The sequence below is a fragment of the Lepidochelys kempii genome, chromosome 3 (genome assembly GCF_965140265.1).
Source record: "Lepidochelys kempii isolate rLepKem1 chromosome 3, rLepKem1.hap2, whole genome shotgun sequence".
NCBI lineage: Eukaryota > Metazoa > Chordata > Testudines > Cheloniidae > Lepidochelys > Lepidochelys kempii.
Window position 1 is genome coordinate 2,545,029 of NC_133258.1, and position 18,853 is coordinate 2,563,881.

The 18,853-nt window shown below is 45.1% G+C and overlaps 1 protein-coding gene across 15 annotated transcripts in view; it reads right to left on the bottom strand.

Moving 5' to 3' along the window:
- The window catches only part of ASXL2 (ASXL transcriptional regulator 2), a 247,197-nt gene that overhangs the window by 213,717 nt on the left and 14,627 nt on the right, over positions 1 to 18,853 (bottom strand). For 8 of the 15 annotated variants that reach the window (XM_073335478.1, XM_073335476.1, XM_073335475.1 and 5 more), the window contains one exon: positions 13,171 to 13,240. The exons of the other annotated variants lie outside the window; for them this stretch is intronic. In XM_073335478.1, coding sequence (XP_073191579.1) covers positions 13,171 to 13,221 — 51 coding nt within the window. In that variant the 5' untranslated portion in view covers positions 13,222 to 13,240. The remainder of the gene's footprint in view (positions 1 to 13,170; positions 13,241 to 18,853) is intronic. 15 annotated transcript variants of the gene reach the window in all.

Here is an 18,853-nt window from a genome sequence, read left to right on the forward strand (position 1 = left end):
CTGTCCTAAGTGAAGGACTCTGCACTTGTCCTTGTTCAACCACAGCAGATTTCTTTTGGCCCAATCCTCCAGTTTGTCTAGGTCCTAACCCTACCCCCCCAGCATATCTACCTCCCCCCCAGCTTAGTGTCATCCGCGAACTTGCTGAGGGTGCAATCCATACCATGATCCAGATTAATGAAGATGTTGAACAAAACCAGCCCCAGGACGGATCCCTGGGGCACTCCACTTGATACCAGCTGCCAACTAGACACTGAGCCGTTGATCACTACCCATTGAGCCAAATGATCTAGCCAGCTTTCTATCCACCTTATAGTCCATTCATTCAATCCATACTTCTTTAGCAAAGCTTTTGATATGGTCTCCCCCAGTATTCTTGCCAGCAAATTAAAGTCAAGATATCTCACATCCACTGCTTTTCCCCTATCCACAGAGCCAGTTCTCATCATAGAAGGAAATCAGGTTGGTCAGGCATGACTTGCCCTTGGTAAATCCATGTTGACTGTTCCTGCTCACCTTCCTCTCCTCCAAGCGCTTCAGAATGGATTCCTTGAGGACCTGCTCCATGATTTTTCCAGGGACTGAGGAGAGGCTGACTTGCCTGTAGTTCCCAGGATCCTCTTCCTTCCCTTTTTTAAAGATGGGCACTACATTAGCCTTTTTCCAGTCATCCAGGTACTCCTCCGATCGCCATGAGATTTTAAAGATAACGGCCATGGCCTGTGCCAAAAAGTGATAGTGGCTGAGGAAGCTGACTGACAGTACCACGAATCTTGACTGCTCTGAAGAGAGTCCAGACTGAGCCCCAGCGTGCTTCTTTGATACCAGGTGAGAAGCGGTAGCACTCCTCTTGATGTCTTACTCTGTTGACAGTACCAATGACCTCTCTGAGCCCTGGACTTTACAATCTTTAGGTTTGGCTGTGTTCTCAGTACCTGAGGAGCCAGCAGCCTTGTACGTACCAGATTGGAGAGCAGTGGGTGTTGAAGTAGCTGCAGCCTTTAGAGACTAACTTCTTTGAGGTAGATTCTCTGCCTGAAGAACTTGAGACACAGTCTTTGGGAGTCTTCTAAGAGGGACCCAAGACACCTCTCATATGACCTCCAAAAGTGCAGTTTGGAGACCGTGAACTTACTCAAAAACCAGCATATGGGGGCCTCAGGCCAGGGTCAAAGACCAGGTGCAGAGAGCTCTCCATCATGAGCATGAGACCTTTAATCTCCCTATCTTTTCCTGACTCTAGATTTTAAATGCCAAACAGAAGCTGCACTACTGGGAAATATGAAATTCTCCAAGGCAACAGATGCACTGGGAGTATCTGGCACTGACCCGGATTACCTTCCAGCATGACAGGCAATTTTGAAACTGGAAAAACCAGGCATGCTCTCCCAGTCAAGTAAAAACTCCCAGAAGGGGAGAAACTGTCTAAAAGGGCAAGTGCTCTCTCACTCTCTCCCCGCAAAGAAAGTACTTCAAAAAGGTTTTTTTTGTTTTGTTTTGTTTTTAAACTACTAAAAGAACTGAAGGAACACAGCTGAGGTAAAACTCAGTGTGGACAACTGCTAAAGCTCAATCTCAGGCCAAGGTGGTTGAGAGGGAACAGAGGGTAGTTCAGCCACACAGTGATATATAACAACAGCATGGAGCATGAGACTGAGTAACACACATGCGTGGGCCAAACCGACACTGCTATTAGAAATCGCCAATCAAAGGCACCGGGGACACATGCGCACCTCAAGTGGAGCACCCACAGGGACACTACATGAAGATAGGTATGCTCTTACTGAGTGTCAGAAGGTCAAGGTGAAGACAATGGGGGTGCCTAGGGTTTACCTCAGCCTCCTAACTAATGAAGATTAACTGCTTTGCCTTCACCAAAGACAATGCTAGTAGCCAATCCTACAGTAAACTTAAGGTTTATTAACTAGGACAGAGAAATGAGACTTATTTACAGGATAAAGCAGGTAACATGCCAGGGATGGGCAAACTGCAGCTCGTGAGCTGCATGCGGCTCTTTTACCATTAAAGTGCAGCTCTGCGTTCATTCTTTGCCTACCTGACTGAGGGAGGAGCTCGGGGCTTCTGCCCTGAAGCAGGATGATGGGGCTAGGGGCTTCTGCCAAAGACAACTGGTGCCTGGTGTGTGGGCGGCGGGGGGGTGGGGGGGGTAAGGCACAATTTTAAAGGTTTGCCTCCCCCCCCACTCAACAGTTTGAGTCACACCCTCTCCTTCCCCTCAGTGGCCCCTCACTGCAGCTCCCAGATGTTAGCTCCACACGGAGAGGCAGCGGCAAACAGCTGGAACCTACGGAGAGGTAACAGCTAAAGCAGCTGCTCTCCCTGCAGCTCCCAGCTGTTTACCACTGCCTCTCCCTACAGTCGCAGCTCCCAGCTTGCTGGCTCCAGCAGCTGCTGTGCAGGGACGGGGCCCAGAGGCACCACGTGACTGAGCGAGGCCAGCAAACCCTGGCAAACATCTGGAGGGCACGTGACCCCATGTGCCCCCCAACGCATCGCCTCTGGCTTCTGCCCAGTGGGGACGGGGGTCTCAGGGCTTCAACCCCACAGGGCACACCTGCCCCAAGCCCCAAGCCAGGCATGCCCTGTTGTCGAACTTCTGAAGATCGTCCTATGTGGCTCAGAGGGTCAGTAAGTTTGGCCACCCCTGATATATACACAGATGAGTTACAGTCTATGACTCCAAAGAGTGGCAGAGTTGTAGTAATAGGTCAGCCCTAAAAGACATTCAGAGTTAACCCAGGTTGACCCTGGGGAATCTCTGCTTCGGTTTCCTAGCTCCAGCCCTATGAGAGTCCAAACAACAAAAGAGATGAAAAATGTTCATGTCGGCTATCTTTATTTCCTTCTTCCAGAATTCAAGCTAATGGGATGTGCTTTCTTGCATGTAGCTCCTTCATGGGTGTGAGAGGGCCATTAATCAAGTCTTTTATCGTGATGTTCCACAATGTCCATTTCGTTTTGATAGTCCACGATGGGCGGTGGACCAGTCCTCCTGATTGGGTTCACAGGTTCAGAACAAGCATTTTTACAGTTATAAAGCAAAACTTACATACCACTTAATAGCAACTGATACAGACATTACAAGTGATATTAATGCATGCAGCAACTTACAAGTATTCCGTAGAGTTTATACACGAAAACATTCTTACAAGTCCAATACCAATCTTGAACAATATTAACATACAGGTGAGCTGGTCTAGTTTCCAGCTATGAATTTATCAGTGCTCAGCTGACACCTACAGCCTTGGCAAGAGCTGGCACTTGGTCCACCAGCATCATGGCAGGATGGACCACAAACAAAATCCCATACAGGTAATCGCTAATCCCCTCCCAAGTATAAATGTTACTCTCTGATCATCCTTGCAGTTCTATGGCAAATTAAACCAAGATGATCAACATATTTTTGTCCATAAGTCTCAAAGAAAAAAACCCCACAAATACCCATAAAAAAGGGCAAACGGTGAGGGGGAAGGAGATTCCAGCAAGACAGAACACAGAATTAGAAAGTATGTATGTAATTTTTACCTTCCTTTAAGATGCTCTCAGCTGTGAGACGCCTGCACAGATGGAAGGAAGCCATCACAAAAAATGAAGACAAATAAAATGAACAAAAGGGGACAAGTCGTGTTTTTTCTAATTGAGTACAGGGAAAGATGTGAGAGAACACTAAGGCAGCTATAAAAACCCAATAATCACCATTGAGGCAGCAATGTACAACTGGCCAGCTGAAAATAAGGAACATTCCAAAAATAACACTTTTCATACAAGAGACCAACTCTCCCTACTATTAGTAATTATTTTAGTAAGGCTATTAATAGAGTCTAAATGACATTCTCAAGCAAACTAAAGAAATACAGTGTAGATGAAATTACTATGGGGGGGCACAGCTGGTAAGAGTAGTTATCAATGGTTTGCTGTCAAATTGGAAGGATGCATCTGGTAGGGTCCTGCGGGGATCAGTCCTGAGCCCAGTACTATTCAACAATCTAATTAATGGACTTGAATAATGGAGGGAGAGTATGCTTATAAAATCTGCAAATGACACCAAGCTGGGAGGCACTGCAAGCACTTTGGAGGACAAATTAAAATTCAAAACAACCTTGACAAAATTGGAGAACTGGTCTGAATTCAACAAGATGAAATTCAATAAAGACAAGTGCAAAGTACTTCACTTAGGAAGGAAAATATCAAATGCACCGCTAGAAAATGAGGGAAAACTGGTTAGACAGTAGTGCTGTTGAAAAGGATCTGGGGCTTATAGTGGATCACAAACCATGATGAGTCAACAGTGGGATATAGTTGCAAAAAAAGGACAATATTCTGGGAGTGTATTAATAGAAGAATTGTACATAAGATAGGAAGTAATTCTTCTGCTCACAAAAGCTTATGCTCTAATAAACTGGTTAGTCTTTAAGGTGCCACAAGTACTCCTTTTCTTTTTGCGAATACAGACTAACACGGCTGTTACTCTGAAATCTGCTCTAATTGGCACTGGTCAGGCCTCCGATGGATTACTGTGTCCAATTCTGGGAAAGATGTTGGCCAATTAGAGAGTCCAGAGGAGATCAACAAACATGATACAAGGTTTAGAAAACTTGCGTTCTGAAGAAAGATTACAAGAACTGGGCATGTTTCATCTTGAAAAACAAAGACTCGGGGGGACATGTTAACGGTCTTCAAATATGCCGAGGGCTGCTATAAAGAGGATGGAGATCAATTGTTCTCTATGTTCATTAAAGATAGGCCAAGAAGAAATGAGCTTAATCTGCAGCAAGGGAGATTTAGGTTAGATATTAGGAAAAACTTTCTAACTAAAGAGCAGTTGAGATCTGGAATAGGCTTCCAATGGAGGTTGTGGAATCCCCCATCACTGGAGGTTTTCAAAAAGATTAGACCAGCAGGCCCCCGACTTATCCCTGTCCACAGCCCCCAACCTCTGAGGAGCTGGGCCAGGAGCAAGGCTGTGGATCCGGGGGGGAGGGAGGAGGAGAAGAAAGGGATGCAGCCAGGGGTAAGAGGGACGTGACTGGGGCTGCAGCTGAGGATGGGGCCGAGAGCGGGGCTATGGCCAGGGGCAAGGGCGGAGCCACAGCCAGGCTGCATTGGGGCTGGCAGCCGGGCCCATAGCCAGGTGCGGCTCCACTCCAGGCCTCACCCCAAGCCTGACATCAGGTCAGGAACTGAGCCATACGGCCAGCAGCCAAGGCTGGTGCAGGGCTGGCAAGGGGCAGGAGCAGAGCTGCCAGGCCATGGTGGGGGCTGGCAGCCGGACCCCTGGCTCGGAGTGGAGCTGCACCGAGGCGAAACACAGGAGCTAGGGATGTAGCTGGGGGCGGGACCAGAGCAGAGCTGGTCGGCACCTCCCCCCCACCATAGGGGCTGACCCATACCCCGTTCCCCCTGGACGTTCCTACACTCCACAGTTTGGGGACCTCTGGATTAGACAAACACCTGTGAGCATGGTCTACATCAGTGGTTTTCAAACTTTTTTTCTGGGGACCCAGTTGAAGAAAATTGTTTATGCCCATGATCCAGTGGAGCTGGGGATGAGGGGTTTGGGAAAGGCTCAGGGCTGGGGCAGAGGGTTGGGATGCGGGGGGTGAGGGCTGCAGGGTGGGGCTGGGAATGAGGGATTCAGGGTGTGGGAGGGGGCTCTGGGCTGGGGCAGGGAGACTGACTTACCTCCAACAGCTCCCGGTCAGCGGCACAGCTAGGGTGCAGAGGCAGGCTTCCCGCCTCTCCTGGCACTGCAAACCGCGCTGCCCCAGAAGCAGCCAGCAGCAGGTCCAGCTCGTAGGCGGAGGTGCGCAAGTGGCTCTGCGCAGCTCTTGCCCTCAGGCACCGCCCCCACCCCCAGCTCCCATTGGCCAAGTGCAGAGCCGGAGCTTGGGATGGGGGCAGTGCATGGAGCCCCATGGCCCCCCTGCCTAGAAGCCGGACCCGCTGCTTCCAGGGCACAGTGCGGTGTCGGAGCTGGTAGGCCCTAGCCTGCCTGAGCTGGGCAGCACCACCAACGGGTCTTTTAACATCCCGGTCGGCGGTGCTGACCAGAGTGACCAAGTGCCTTACGTGCCATAAGACCCAAACTTTGAAAAATGCTGGTCTAGGTTTACTGGGTCCTGCCTCAGCACAGGGGGCTGGATTTAAGGACTTTGAGGTTCTTTACAGCCCTATGTGTCACGGGATCTCCAGGATGCAGCCTGGGACTGTGGGACCACTGTGCCCCCTTAACCCTCCAGCCTGGGCTGCTTCCCACAATGCTTTGCTAGTGACAAGCAGCAAACCCCTCCAGGCACTGTTATCACTCAGCACAACCGTATGTGGAGCCCCACACCCAGCTAGATTGCATGAATGCTCCCAGAGCCACTCCTGGATCAGAGAGAAAGGCACCTGCCAAATCCCCAAGAGCTCCCAGCCTTGTACCTTGGGAATATACCATTTTGCACTGCTCAAGACAAGCAGTGCAAGTTTATTAATTGGTTCACTACTTCAGCAATGGAAAGTGAATATACACCAGCCTTTGTAAACCTAAGCAGATTTACCAAACACTTTAAGCACACTAACTGGTAAATATAAACAGTAAAATAAGTTTATTGACTACAAAAGATAGATTAAGTGATAAGCAAAAAGTCAGAGTTAGTTACCAAAAAAAAAAATATTAGCATACAATCGAAACCCTCAACCCTATTAAACTGGGCAACATCGAGATTAAGCATTTTTTTTCACCCCACTGGATATTGCAGTTCATAGTACATAGGTTTCACCCTTGAAACCTGGGCCAGTCTCCTCTGTTGGAGTCTTCAGTCTTCTGAGTGTCCTTGTTGCTTGCAGCATAGGTGGGGGAGGGAGAAAAGGCCAAGCATGGGGCTACTGTTTTCTGTTTTATACCCTCAGTCCATGTGCTTGGGGAGCACAAGTCCAGGCATGTCTGGGGGGCATTGCTGAGTCACCAGGCAAGGTTGAGCAATTCCCGTGGTGTGGCCTCATGCAGGTGTGAAGGGTTCATATAGTGTTCATGCACCTGGAAACAGTCAGGGCACACCCTGACTGTTGTGTAGGAGTGATGCACACATTGCTCTGCTCTGTCCAAGGACATGGCCCATGGGAACATGGACCATTGGGAAGTCAAAATTAGGACATCAACCGTGGGAAGCTTCCTTGGCCTAGGCTCAAGGCCTGAGAATAAAGACTGTAGTAGATAGAGGCTGGTAAATAAGAATATTAATCAAAGTCATATTATTTCCTTTGTTGATGCCTTTTGCGGTCGGAGTATGTAATGCGCAGGGGGGAGAGAAATAAAAGAGCTGGAAAAGCTGACAGGGGAGATCCCGTCAGCAGACCAGCCTGCTTGTTTGCCTAAAGCAGTGTCCTGTCTTGTATTGAACCGCCACACAGGTGAGTCATTGCCTTGTAGCTCCCTTGCTGGACAACGGCTGTTGATACCTGTCTGGGGGTTGGTTATCCCCTGGCTATTTTCTTTGGGGAGCTAGTATCTAGGTGCTTTCCAAACCGACAGCATATTTTAGTGACAATCATACAACACAATTCTCATAACTTCATATTCATTAATGATATACATACTTAGATGGAACAGTGGGTTTCAGCAGACCATAACCTTTCCCATGATATCTTACAAGCGGTGTTCTCTCTAAGCTGTGCGGTCAGGCTGCCGCCCAGGAGTGATTCAAGTGATTCAACACTTGATAAGCAGCAGCATGCGTTCAGGTGCGCCCCCTCCCCCACCTTGCAGCCATGTTGCTCCTACAGGTGCTCCCGGAACCCTCCTGTTGGCTGTGCGGGGCGGGGCAGGGGCCAGGAATGCTGATGTTAGGGTGTCCCCCTGCCCCTGTACTTGGGGGGGTGGGGGGGAAGGGATAGCTCAGTGGTTTGAGCACTGGCCTGCTAAACCCAGGGTTGTGAGTTCAATCCTTGAGGGAGTCATTTAGGGATCTGGGGCAAAAATTGGGATTGGTCCTGCTTTGAGCAGGGGGTTGGACTAGATGACCTCCGGAGGTCCCTTCCAACCCTGATATTCTGTACCTCATCTCCACAGAGCAGGGGAGAAGGGACAGGGCTCAGGACTTGGAGCAGGAGAGAGCTGCTGCGGTCTGAGGTCTGAAAGAGCCTTCCAGGAGGTGAGTGAGTACCTTAAAGAGACAGCGCATGGCCTCTCAGAGACTTCCCCAGCAGCCAGCTCACACAATCACTCTCTCCTCACACATACACTGTCTCTCCCCATCTTTCCCCTACCTATGTACCCCATCCCTGCAGACTGGGGGCTCAGGAGAAGAAGAGTTTTCAGTGAGTGCCTTAAAGAGACAGCACACAGCATCTCTCAAGTTTCCACAGCAGCCAGCACACACACACACACTTTCACACTCATCTCCCAATACACACTTGTATTATTATTGTTGTTACTTCTTGGCACTTCCTGCAATGCACATATATTCTCTGTAATTTTATTCTTTCAAAGTGTGCTATTTTAGTGTTTTGACTGGTTGATGCATTTCATAATTTTTATTTCTCTTAAATGTAATTCTTTGTGTAGTGAGTTCTAAAATGCCTAACCTGTCCTGGCTAGAGTAATTATCCCTATGGTAACTTTTTAAAAATATTTATTATATCTAGGTTTGTACTGGTGGCAAACATCTGCACATACCAAAATGTATTCCACACATGGATGGAAAAAATTAGAGGGAACATTTTTACAAGGCAGGCGTTGTATGCCATATCACAATTATATACAAATGATGACCACGGGGGTCACAGGGCGCCCCCCTGAGGTGTAGAGTGTCCTACTACATTTCTAGGATTCTGTGAATTCCAGAGTATGGAGAGCCCAGAACAGCATTGCCTCTTGGCAGTAGAATCCAAACAATAATGCTTCGCAAGTAAGAGGAGGTGCCCATAAGGCTGCTCTGCTGATGTCTATGGTGGAAACATCCCTGAGGAACAGAGAGGTGGCCTCATCAGTCTCTCTTCCAACTGAAGCACAGTCTGATTTTAGGGAAATGCCCAATTTAAGCAGGCAGAGCATGGATGAAGCCACCACTGATTCAAGGGAAGATCCATGTAGCTCTGCTCCCCGCTGGTGACCTGAAGATTTTTTTCTCCTAGGATGAAGAAAACGGTAAAAACCCTTATCCCCTTCAGTAGTCAAGGGAAAGAGTGGTAGAGCTGTATATTCTGCTGTACCCTCAACCTAAAGGTTATAGCAACTCATTCTAATTTCTGCAGCAAACTAGAAGTTATGACAGCTTGAAATTACTTGTAACAGAAGGCTTTTACTGAACTGTAATATGAACTGCTCATTTTAACACTTGTTATAACATCAAATGCTAAAACAAATATTCAAAATGTACTTCACTAAAAAACCCTCTGCACTGAAATGTCCTTCCATGCCACAAAATTTCTGTTGCAGCATTCAGGACTAGGATGCAACACAGTATGTAAACCCTTTATTATAAGTTCATTGACAAGTACTAGGCTGCTGGCTTTTTCATTTTTTAATTCATATAAGGAAAAGCCCCTTAAAATTTTGTTTAGGACAATCTCTTAAGAACTATATCAGTTTTACAGCTATAAAAAACGTGATCTCCTAAGTTATGATTTTTTTTTGTTCTGGACATTATCAGCAGCCTGAAAACCATATGACAATATGATGAACAAACCATCCAGGAAACAGAAAGGCTCCAACATTTCCACGAAGGAATAAACCTCTCTATTTTGGAGAGGTCATTTCCCAAGCAGGTAAGTTTATCTAGTGGATAGTCTTTGAAAAAAGATAAAGCACCTAAGATAAGTAGCAAAAGATTGAATGCACAATCTGAAGAAAAATCCCCTTAGAAACTAAATTTGGTAATTTGGGTAACAGGAGCCAACTCCCTTTGAAGTTCCCCCACGCATATTAGGAGGAATTTTTTAGGAGCTCAGACAATGGACAGAGATAGCCTCTCATAAGACCTACAGCTCCCAGTCTAACCTTTAGAACTGAAGAAGAGCATACACTCTTCACAGAAGGGACTGTCTTACTGTGTGTTTATACAATGCCTAGCATAGGAGACTGATCTGTGCACCATACCATATGTAGCACAATAATAAAAGGTCACAGCCTATATTAGGAATGCTTTTTGTAGCCTGTGTCTACATGTTTCAATGCTTTTCTATGCATCTATTTCTTAGAACAGATCTTTTTTAAATGGCATTGTAATTTGTATATGACTTAATATCAGGGAACAAGTGGTGGCTCATTGATCATGCCAGTTCTAACTTCAGAAAAGCCACACAAACAAATTGAATTAACTCCAGACAAGGCACTCAGGTCACAGCAAACCCTCAGGTCCTGTAGATTGTTGCAGAAATGCTACAGACAGCAAGGGTTTTTCTGGATGGGTGAGGGGGGTCATGCTAGCAGAATGGGAGTCCTGACCTTTGGGATGCAAGTACATTTTATCTGGAAGACAGAATAAATTTTGATTCACCCAATACAGACAGCATCTCTACAAGCTCACATTGCAAATGCAGTGAGGGAGGAGACACCCAGGACAAAGCAAAGTTCATACTACTCAGATATTAACACTGCCACTTCTGCAATCGTCACCACGCTCTTCCACACTATGAAACCAAGACGAGTCAGCATTTCAAGCAGCACATTTAATCTTCAAATCAAAAATACACATTGTAAAGTGGGAACTACATTATTTCTATGAATATTGTATGAGTGTCCAGTTGATTCTCAGTGGTGACTGCCACATGGAACACACTAAGTGTTAGCTGAGTCACAGGGGGCTCTGTCAGATTGCAGCAATGCACACTGTGTGTTGTTAACCCCAATCACAAATCCCGGACGTAATACAGGTATGCAGTGTTGTGGTATAACATGTTGGTCCCAGGATATTAGAAACACAAGGTGGGTGAGGTAATATCTTTTACTGGACAAATTCTGTTGGCGAGAGACACTTTTGAGCTTATACAGAGCTCTTCTGAAGCTCAAAAGCTTGTCTCTCACCCAAAAGAAGTTGGTCCAATAAAAGATATTACCTCACCAACCTTGTCTACATAATACAGATGTCAGTCCCTTAAAAGTTGTGCATTAGAAGAGACAAGGAGACAGAGGGTCTGCAGGAAAGCAGGCTGCAACTCAGTCCCCAGGAGAATGGGGTACCAAGGATGAATTGGGCCTCCCAACCTGGATGAGGCAAATGCTATGGTTAGCATTCCAAAGACAATGCCTGTTTAGGTTTTTGTTATTTTTAACCCTTTGCTCTCTGGTGTTCCTATGGATAAATAAACCATTCTCTGGTTTTCATACTGGCCACCAGTTCCTGGAAAGAAGTTTATAGCATTTCCAAACCCAGTCAAGGCTCATGAGGTAATACAGCTGGTGGGCAGCAGGTGATGTATCCTGGTGTTTCAGTCGACAGTGAGGTGAACTGCAGTATTTCACTCTGAGAGAAGTGCAGATGTAGGCGTGTCACTTGGAAAGTGCACGCATGGAGAGAGAAAGGCCAAAGACAGTTCACTCCTCAAACCGTAACACATATGTGCCTTTAAAGAATTGTGCCACTTGACTTCAGTAACCTTGAGCCACCTTTCTGAAGTTCATCTCTGCAAGTCTCCTTAAAGGGTCAGCTTTCTTTAGAATGCCTTCAAATTTACAAACACATGCATATTTAACTTTACAGGACGGCCAGTACAACCCAACGGAAGCATCTCCAAAACTGGACATGTGACGTGTCCTTTCCCTGCGGCTACGCTGAAGTCAACACATTGAACACTGTGAAATGGATTTAAAAATCCTTTCTAGTTTGGTTTGTATGACAGTTACTCAGCTTGCATGAGCCATAACTGCCAAGAACACTAACCTACTGCAGTTTCCCAGCAGCCACAACACCCACAGACAAAGATTTTGGAAAACGTGCAAGAAACCATGGAGAGCGGGGAGGGGGCATGGAGAAGCTGAATGGCTCTTTCCTTGCTCTCAAGTGATGACAGATTACGTGAGACATTGCAGATGCAGTTCAGCAGAACTTTGCTTTTGAACAATAATTGTGTAATCCAGAAGTAGTAATGTTTACTCCCGTCTTTAGGCCAGTTCAGATTTCCCCAGACAGGAAGCAGAAGTGGGAAAACCAAAGAAAGCACTCTGTTAAAGCAACGGTTAAACATTTAGTTATAGTAAAAAATAAAATTAAAACACCACATCAAGAATCAAGGCATCTTATTTATTCAGTTCGATCCACACGCGTTAGCAACAGAAATAAGGCACTTCACTCCTTTTTACTATCAGTAGCCCAAAAGAACTAGCACAGCTACCAGGGAGCAGGATAGAATCTAGGGTGACTAATGCATTAGTAAGACCCCACTGAAGACGACAGCTATGAAAAGGGAAGAATTTGGACCCAATTTTTATTAGTGATTATGCATTAAATTACAAAGAACACAGGCATATTTAAATCCCAGATTAAATTTGCAGGCCTAGAACTTAAATTTTGTCTAAAATCCAAGTTTTATAGTGTCAGAAGCACAAATATGCAACCCAACAATAAAAATAACTACTATTATTATTTGTAAAGTGTCAATGTTCTGAGCAGATCACCACTTTAGGGTCCTCGCACTCGCAAAAGAAAGTGAATTCTAAGCACAGACTCTAGAATGTCTTTTTCTTTCTACGTATTGAAAGCACAATGGAGAAGTAGCAGCATTTACTTCAAATTGGATGCTCTGTGTGGTCAAGATAGACCTTAAAATATTTGAGTTCCAAAGTATGTGTTTTTCATTAAACATTATGTTCATGATACTGGACATAACTATGGCATTAAGGATGTTCAATTTAAAAAAAATATACCAGATGGGGCCTTCAACTCTCACTTTAGAGAAAGCTTACCTGACGTAAACAATTCTCTAGTGAGACATTACATTGAACCCACCATTTCATGAGGAAAGTAGGTAATGAGGAGCCTAACTCTGCAGTTATTGAATTCTCTGGCAAGACTCATTGCCTTCAAAAGATCCAGGATTTCACCCCATGTATTCTTAAGCCTGTCATTTTTTTTTTCTCATTAAGAATGTAAGTGCCAGCAGTGACACCATCATAGGACTTAATCACATCAGCCATTCCATCAGGGGCTTATTCACCTGCACACCTACCAATGTGATCTGTGCCATCATGTGCCAGCAATGCCCCTCTGCTATGTACATTGGCCAAACCGGACCGTCTCTACGTAAAAGAATAAATGGACACAAATCAGACGTCAAGAATCATAACATTCAAAAACCAGTAGGAGAACACTTCAACCTCTCTGGTCACTCAGTAACAGACTTAAAGGTGTCAATTTTGCAACAGAAAAAATCTTCAAAAACAGACTCCAACAAAAAACTGCTGAACTGGAATTAATTTGCAAACTAGATCCCATTAACTTGGGTTTGAATAGAGACTGGGAGTGGCTGGGTCATTACACAGATTGAATCTATTTCCCCATGTTAAGTATCCTCACACCTTCTGGTCAACTGTCTAAATAGGCCAGCTTGATCATCACTACAAAAGTTTTTTTTTCCCTGCTGATAATAGCTCATCTTAATTAATTAGCCTCTAGAGTTGGTATGGCAACTTCCACCTTTTTATGTTCTATGTATCTTCTTACTCTATGTTCCATTCTATGCATCTGATGAAGTCGGCTGTAGCCCACGAAAGCTTATGCTCAAATAAATTTGTTAGTCTCAAAGGTGCCACAAGGACTTCTGTTCTTTTTGCAGATTCAGAGTAGCAGCCGTGTTAGTCTGTAAGCAGGCCCACATGAAACTCCTCCAGTAATGGACAGAGAGAGATTAAGGACAAAAAAAACAACAAAGAAGCAAAACCTAGTTTGTTAAAGTTCTCTCTGTATTTAAAAAGGAAGTCATGTTACTGAATGAAGAACACTAAGTTTTCCTGAGCAACAGTCCCTTCCCCTCCCCTCGCAAAAAAAGTAAGAAGTACTGGCAGACAGAATATTTCACATTAAAATTGATTATGACAGAAAAATACGGTATTAGCATTTAGGAGATCTGTGACCCATACCAGATAAACTTTGCTTCTATGTATTAAAAAAACCAACCAACACCACAACTAAGCCATACAAGAGATCACTGGACACAAAACTGCATTTCCCATAAGAATCAGGAAGGAGGACTAGTATTTCCATCTATAAAAAAGAAATTAAGTATCTTTTATGTTTGTAGATCGGTACAGACCGAGAGAGCTAAGTGAGGGGAATGATGTTCCAGTGGTTTGGGCACTAACTTGAGACTCAAGGGACCAGGGGTCAATTCCTTGCTCCACCATAGACTTCTTTTGGCAAGTCATTTTAGCCTTTGTACCTCAGCTCCTCATTTGCAAAATGGTGATAATAGCACTTCCCTACCTCACAAGGATGTCATGAGAAGAAATACATTACAAACACTCAGTAATGGGAACCATATAAGTACCTGAGCTAGATAGAAGCTATAACTCCATTAACTAGTACTCATGATCAGACCCAACATCTGGCATAATCCTTTGCAGATTTCAAGTATTACTAACGAATTTTAAAATGCATTTTAAAATTATAAGATAACGACAGTGAAATACAACCATTGTCACGGGAAAGTAGCCTCCTGCTGCTATACTAATGCCAAGGTAGGGGAGGTAATATCTTTTATTGGACCAACTTCTGGTGAAAGAAACTCAGAGCTCCTCTTTAGGTCTGTGTAGCTTGAAAGTTTGTCTCTTTCGCCAACAGAAGTTGGTCCAATAAAAGATATTACCTCACCCACCCTGTTTCTCTAATATTCTGGGACCTACATGGCTACACCATCATATCAATGCCAATGCATTTATGAATAGCAAAACATTTCTTTCCAAGGCAAGTGTCATAAATATAAAGGGAAGGGTAAACCCCTTTGAAATCCCTCTGGCCAGGGGAAAGCTCCTCTCACCTGTAAAGGGTTAAGAAGCTAAAGGTAACCTCGCTGGCACCTGACCAAAATGACCAATGAGGAGACAAGATACTTTCAAAAGCTGGGAGGAGGGAGAGAAACAAAGGGTCTGTGTGGCTGTCTATATGCTGGTCTTTACCGGGGATAGACCAGGAATGGAGTCTTAGAACTTTTAGTAAGTAATCTAGCTAGGTATGTGTTAGATTATGATTTCTTTAAATGGCTGAGAAAAGAATTGTGCTGAATAGAATAACTATTTCTGTCTGTGTATCTTTTTTGTAACTTAAGGTTTTGCCTAGAGGGGTTCTCTATGTTTTTGAATCTAATTACCCTGTAAGATATCTACCATCCTGATTTTACAGGGGGGATTTCTTTATTTCTATTTACTTCTATTTTTATTAAAAGTCTTCTTGTAAGAAAACTGAATGCTTTTTCATTGTTCTCAGATCCAAGGGTTTGGGTCGGTGGTCACCTATGCAAATTGGTGAGGCTTTTTATCCAACATTTCCCAGGAAAGGGGGGTGCAAGTGTTGGGAGGATTGTTCATTGTTCTTAAGATCCAAGGGTCTGGGTCTGTAGTCACCTAGGCAAATTGGTGAGGCTTTTTACCAAACCTTGTCCAGGAAGTGGGGTGCAAGGTTTTGGGAAGTATTTTGGGGGGGAAGGACGCGTCCAAACAGCTCTTCCCCAGTAACCAATATTAGTTTGGTGGTGGTAGCGAGGTAGCGTTGTTCCAAGGACAACGGGTGGAATATTTTGTACCTTGGGGAAGTTTTGACCTAAGCTGGTAAAGATAAGCTTAGGAGGTTTTTCATGCAGGTCCCCACATCTGTACCCTAGAGTTCAGAGTGGGGGAGGAACCTTGACATCAAGAGATACTGACCCTGGAGAATATTCTATTACAATTAGTATATTTCTGTTTGTATCTAAGGTCTGATGCAGAATTAGTTTTCTTTGGACATTTAGTGACGTGCTGCACTCTGACTGCCTTAAAGGGCACACTTTCCGGTCGGTGAAACACCCAATATTGTAAGTGCTATTTCGTAAGGTAAAGTTTCTTTACCTGCCAATCATGAAAACTCATCCCAATATCAGAGTGTTCCTCTCGTCTTGTGGATCACCACCAGTAGGTAAGATTCTGTAAGCCAAACTATGCATTCAGTAATACTATTGTTGTATATACTATTGCTTGTGTGAAATGAAGTCTGCTTGCCAGCCAGCAGCTCTCTGCTTTGGGATGTCAGTGTTTCAAAGAGTTTATGGTTTTGTTCTCAGACTATACTAACTATAGAAAGAGGATTTTAGAATAAAAATGTGTTGGGATAAAATTTAAGTAAGTCCTGTCTTTTAACCAATTCAACATTTCCCTCAGCAAAAGCAGAAGAACGCTGATTAATTGTTTTACTTGTAAACCAGAACAATGGGACAAGGAAATAGTGGCAGACGTGGGCATTCAAAATGCCCTTGTAACAGGGTCGCTTTTCAGTGTAGAAACATATTTCCTTACTGTAGTGATTTTTAAACAGTGCAGTTTTAACACTCCGTTAATGCATTCTTTACGTTTCGTTTCCAGTACATTTTCCACTAAGAAAGAAACGTAAAGTTCGACTTGCTGAAATTGTAAACTTTGAAACTGAGCTATGGGTTAGCAGCATTTGCAAGCTCCAACTTCACCAGCTGGACTTGTAAACTCCTTGAACAAACAGCTGCAGACACGCACGATACAGTTAATACATTCTCAAAACACAGATGTTCTGCAGTAATCCCCAGGTAATAAGGGCCCCATTGTTCTAGGTGCTCTACACACATACTTGGAGACCGGTCCCCACGAGGATACTGCAAACTAATCTGAAGAAAAAAAAGACCAAGCAAGTAAAAAAATAATAGGAGAGAAAAGACTGCATGTGTGATTGGGGATGAAAATAAGTTAACAGGTACACAATCTAATAATATTCAGAATTTGATGGTTCTGAAGTTTAAAACAAAAAACAAAACAAAAACCCTCTAACCACCTAACCAACATTAGAGGATCTCTTTAAAAAAAACCTCAAAATCCATTTCTACTGTGAGGCCTTCAAGGTGGTGGTAAATGACCTTACAAATTAGTTCAAGGAGGACATTTCATGCATTGTGGTAGTGCAAAAGAAAGCGGAGACATCTGTGGAAATTTCAAGGCTGAACTAAACAGACAAACTGGAGTACTCCAAGCTTAATGCTGAAGTATGGGCTTTGGTCTCCCCAGCAATCAAGACACAAAGTGAGAACATAAATATATTGTGACAGACCCAGACCAGTGGGGTACAGGAGTCTCGAAGGCAAATATACTGGCCACTGGATGAATAGTTCTCTGTTCCCTGAGTGACCAGAGCAGGGGCTGCACTAGAGCAATCAGGAACCTGCTAGAACCAATTAAGACAGGCAAGCTAATCAAGACACCTGGAGCCAATTAAGACCATACTAGAATCAATTATGGCAGACAGACTAATCAGGACACCTGGTTTAAAAAGGACCTCCCATCAGTTAGTGGGGGGCATGCAAGGAGCAGGGAGTGAGAAGGCATGCTGCTGGAGGACTGAGGAGTACAAGCGTGATCAGGCTTCAGGAGGAAGATCCTGTGGTGAGGATAAAGAAGATGCTGGGGGGAAGGCCATGGGGAAGTAGCCCAGAGAGTTGTAGCTGTAGCTGTCATGCAGCTGATAAAAGGAGGAGATGTAGACAGCTGCCATCCACAGGGCCCTGGGCTGGAACCCGGTGTAGAGGGTGGTCCCGGGATGTCCCATCGCCCCAACAAGAGGAGTTGACCTGGTCTGTGAGCAACACCAGAAGGGAAGGTCTAATTTGGAAAGGGATCTGGCCTGTCCCCAGCCCACTAGGTGGGACAACAGAGACTGTGGAGATTGTTTGCCATTTCCCTCATGCTGGCCAATGATGAAGTTAGCTGACTGAATGGCAGGTTTGAGCCTCTAACAGAAGCGGCCAAACTGAGGGCTGCTGTGAACCTCTGAGGTGAGCAAATCTGCTAAAAAGCACAGGACCCACCAAGGCAGAGGAGGAACTTTGTCACAATATATATAAAACTAGGTAGTCAGGACTCCCACATGTTCAACTTTTCATTTCCCCCTCCTCACGCACCTAAGACAGCCGATACAGTTTCTTTCAAAATCAGGGTGAGTTTTTCCTGTCTGCATTGAAGTAGAACAGCAACAGAATTTAAGCCATACCTAATTCCTATATTATGTTAATTTCATAGGCACAAGTGGGATAAAGTTTGAGACTCAACCAGTAATGTCTTGTTTGCTTCCTACTGTGGACCATTAATCTGCATCTTTCCCTTTTTCTTTCCCTCTCACTTAAGCAATTGATGCCGACTCAACACACACAAAGTTAAGCACAGCCATACATGTATGTAGGATTAGGACCTTAGCCTATAACCTATTTAAACAAACTGCTATGCTGGATCAGAGCAACAATCCACCTAGAACAGGGGTCGGCAACCTATGGCATGCATGCCAAAGACAGCATGTAAGCCCATTTTTAATAGCACACTGCTGCCTACCGGGGTCCCGGCAGGCAGCAGTGTGCCATTAAAAATCCAGCCCGGCCCGCTCTTCTCTGCTCCCCGCCCCCTCCCACGGGGGCAAAGGGCAAAAGCTTGGTCCTGCTGGTTCCCCTGCCTCTTCCCACAGGGTGCTGGGTTCCTGTGCCGCCTCTTTGTCCCTCCCGCCTCACCGGCCCTTGCAAGAGAGGGAGTGGGGGAGGAGCGAAGTCAGCATGCTCACTGCTCCCAGCGGAGGTACAGAAGAAGCGGAGGCAGGGCCTTGGGGAAGCGGGGCATATCCCCTCAGCCCCCTGCCCTGACCCTCCCCCACACACACAC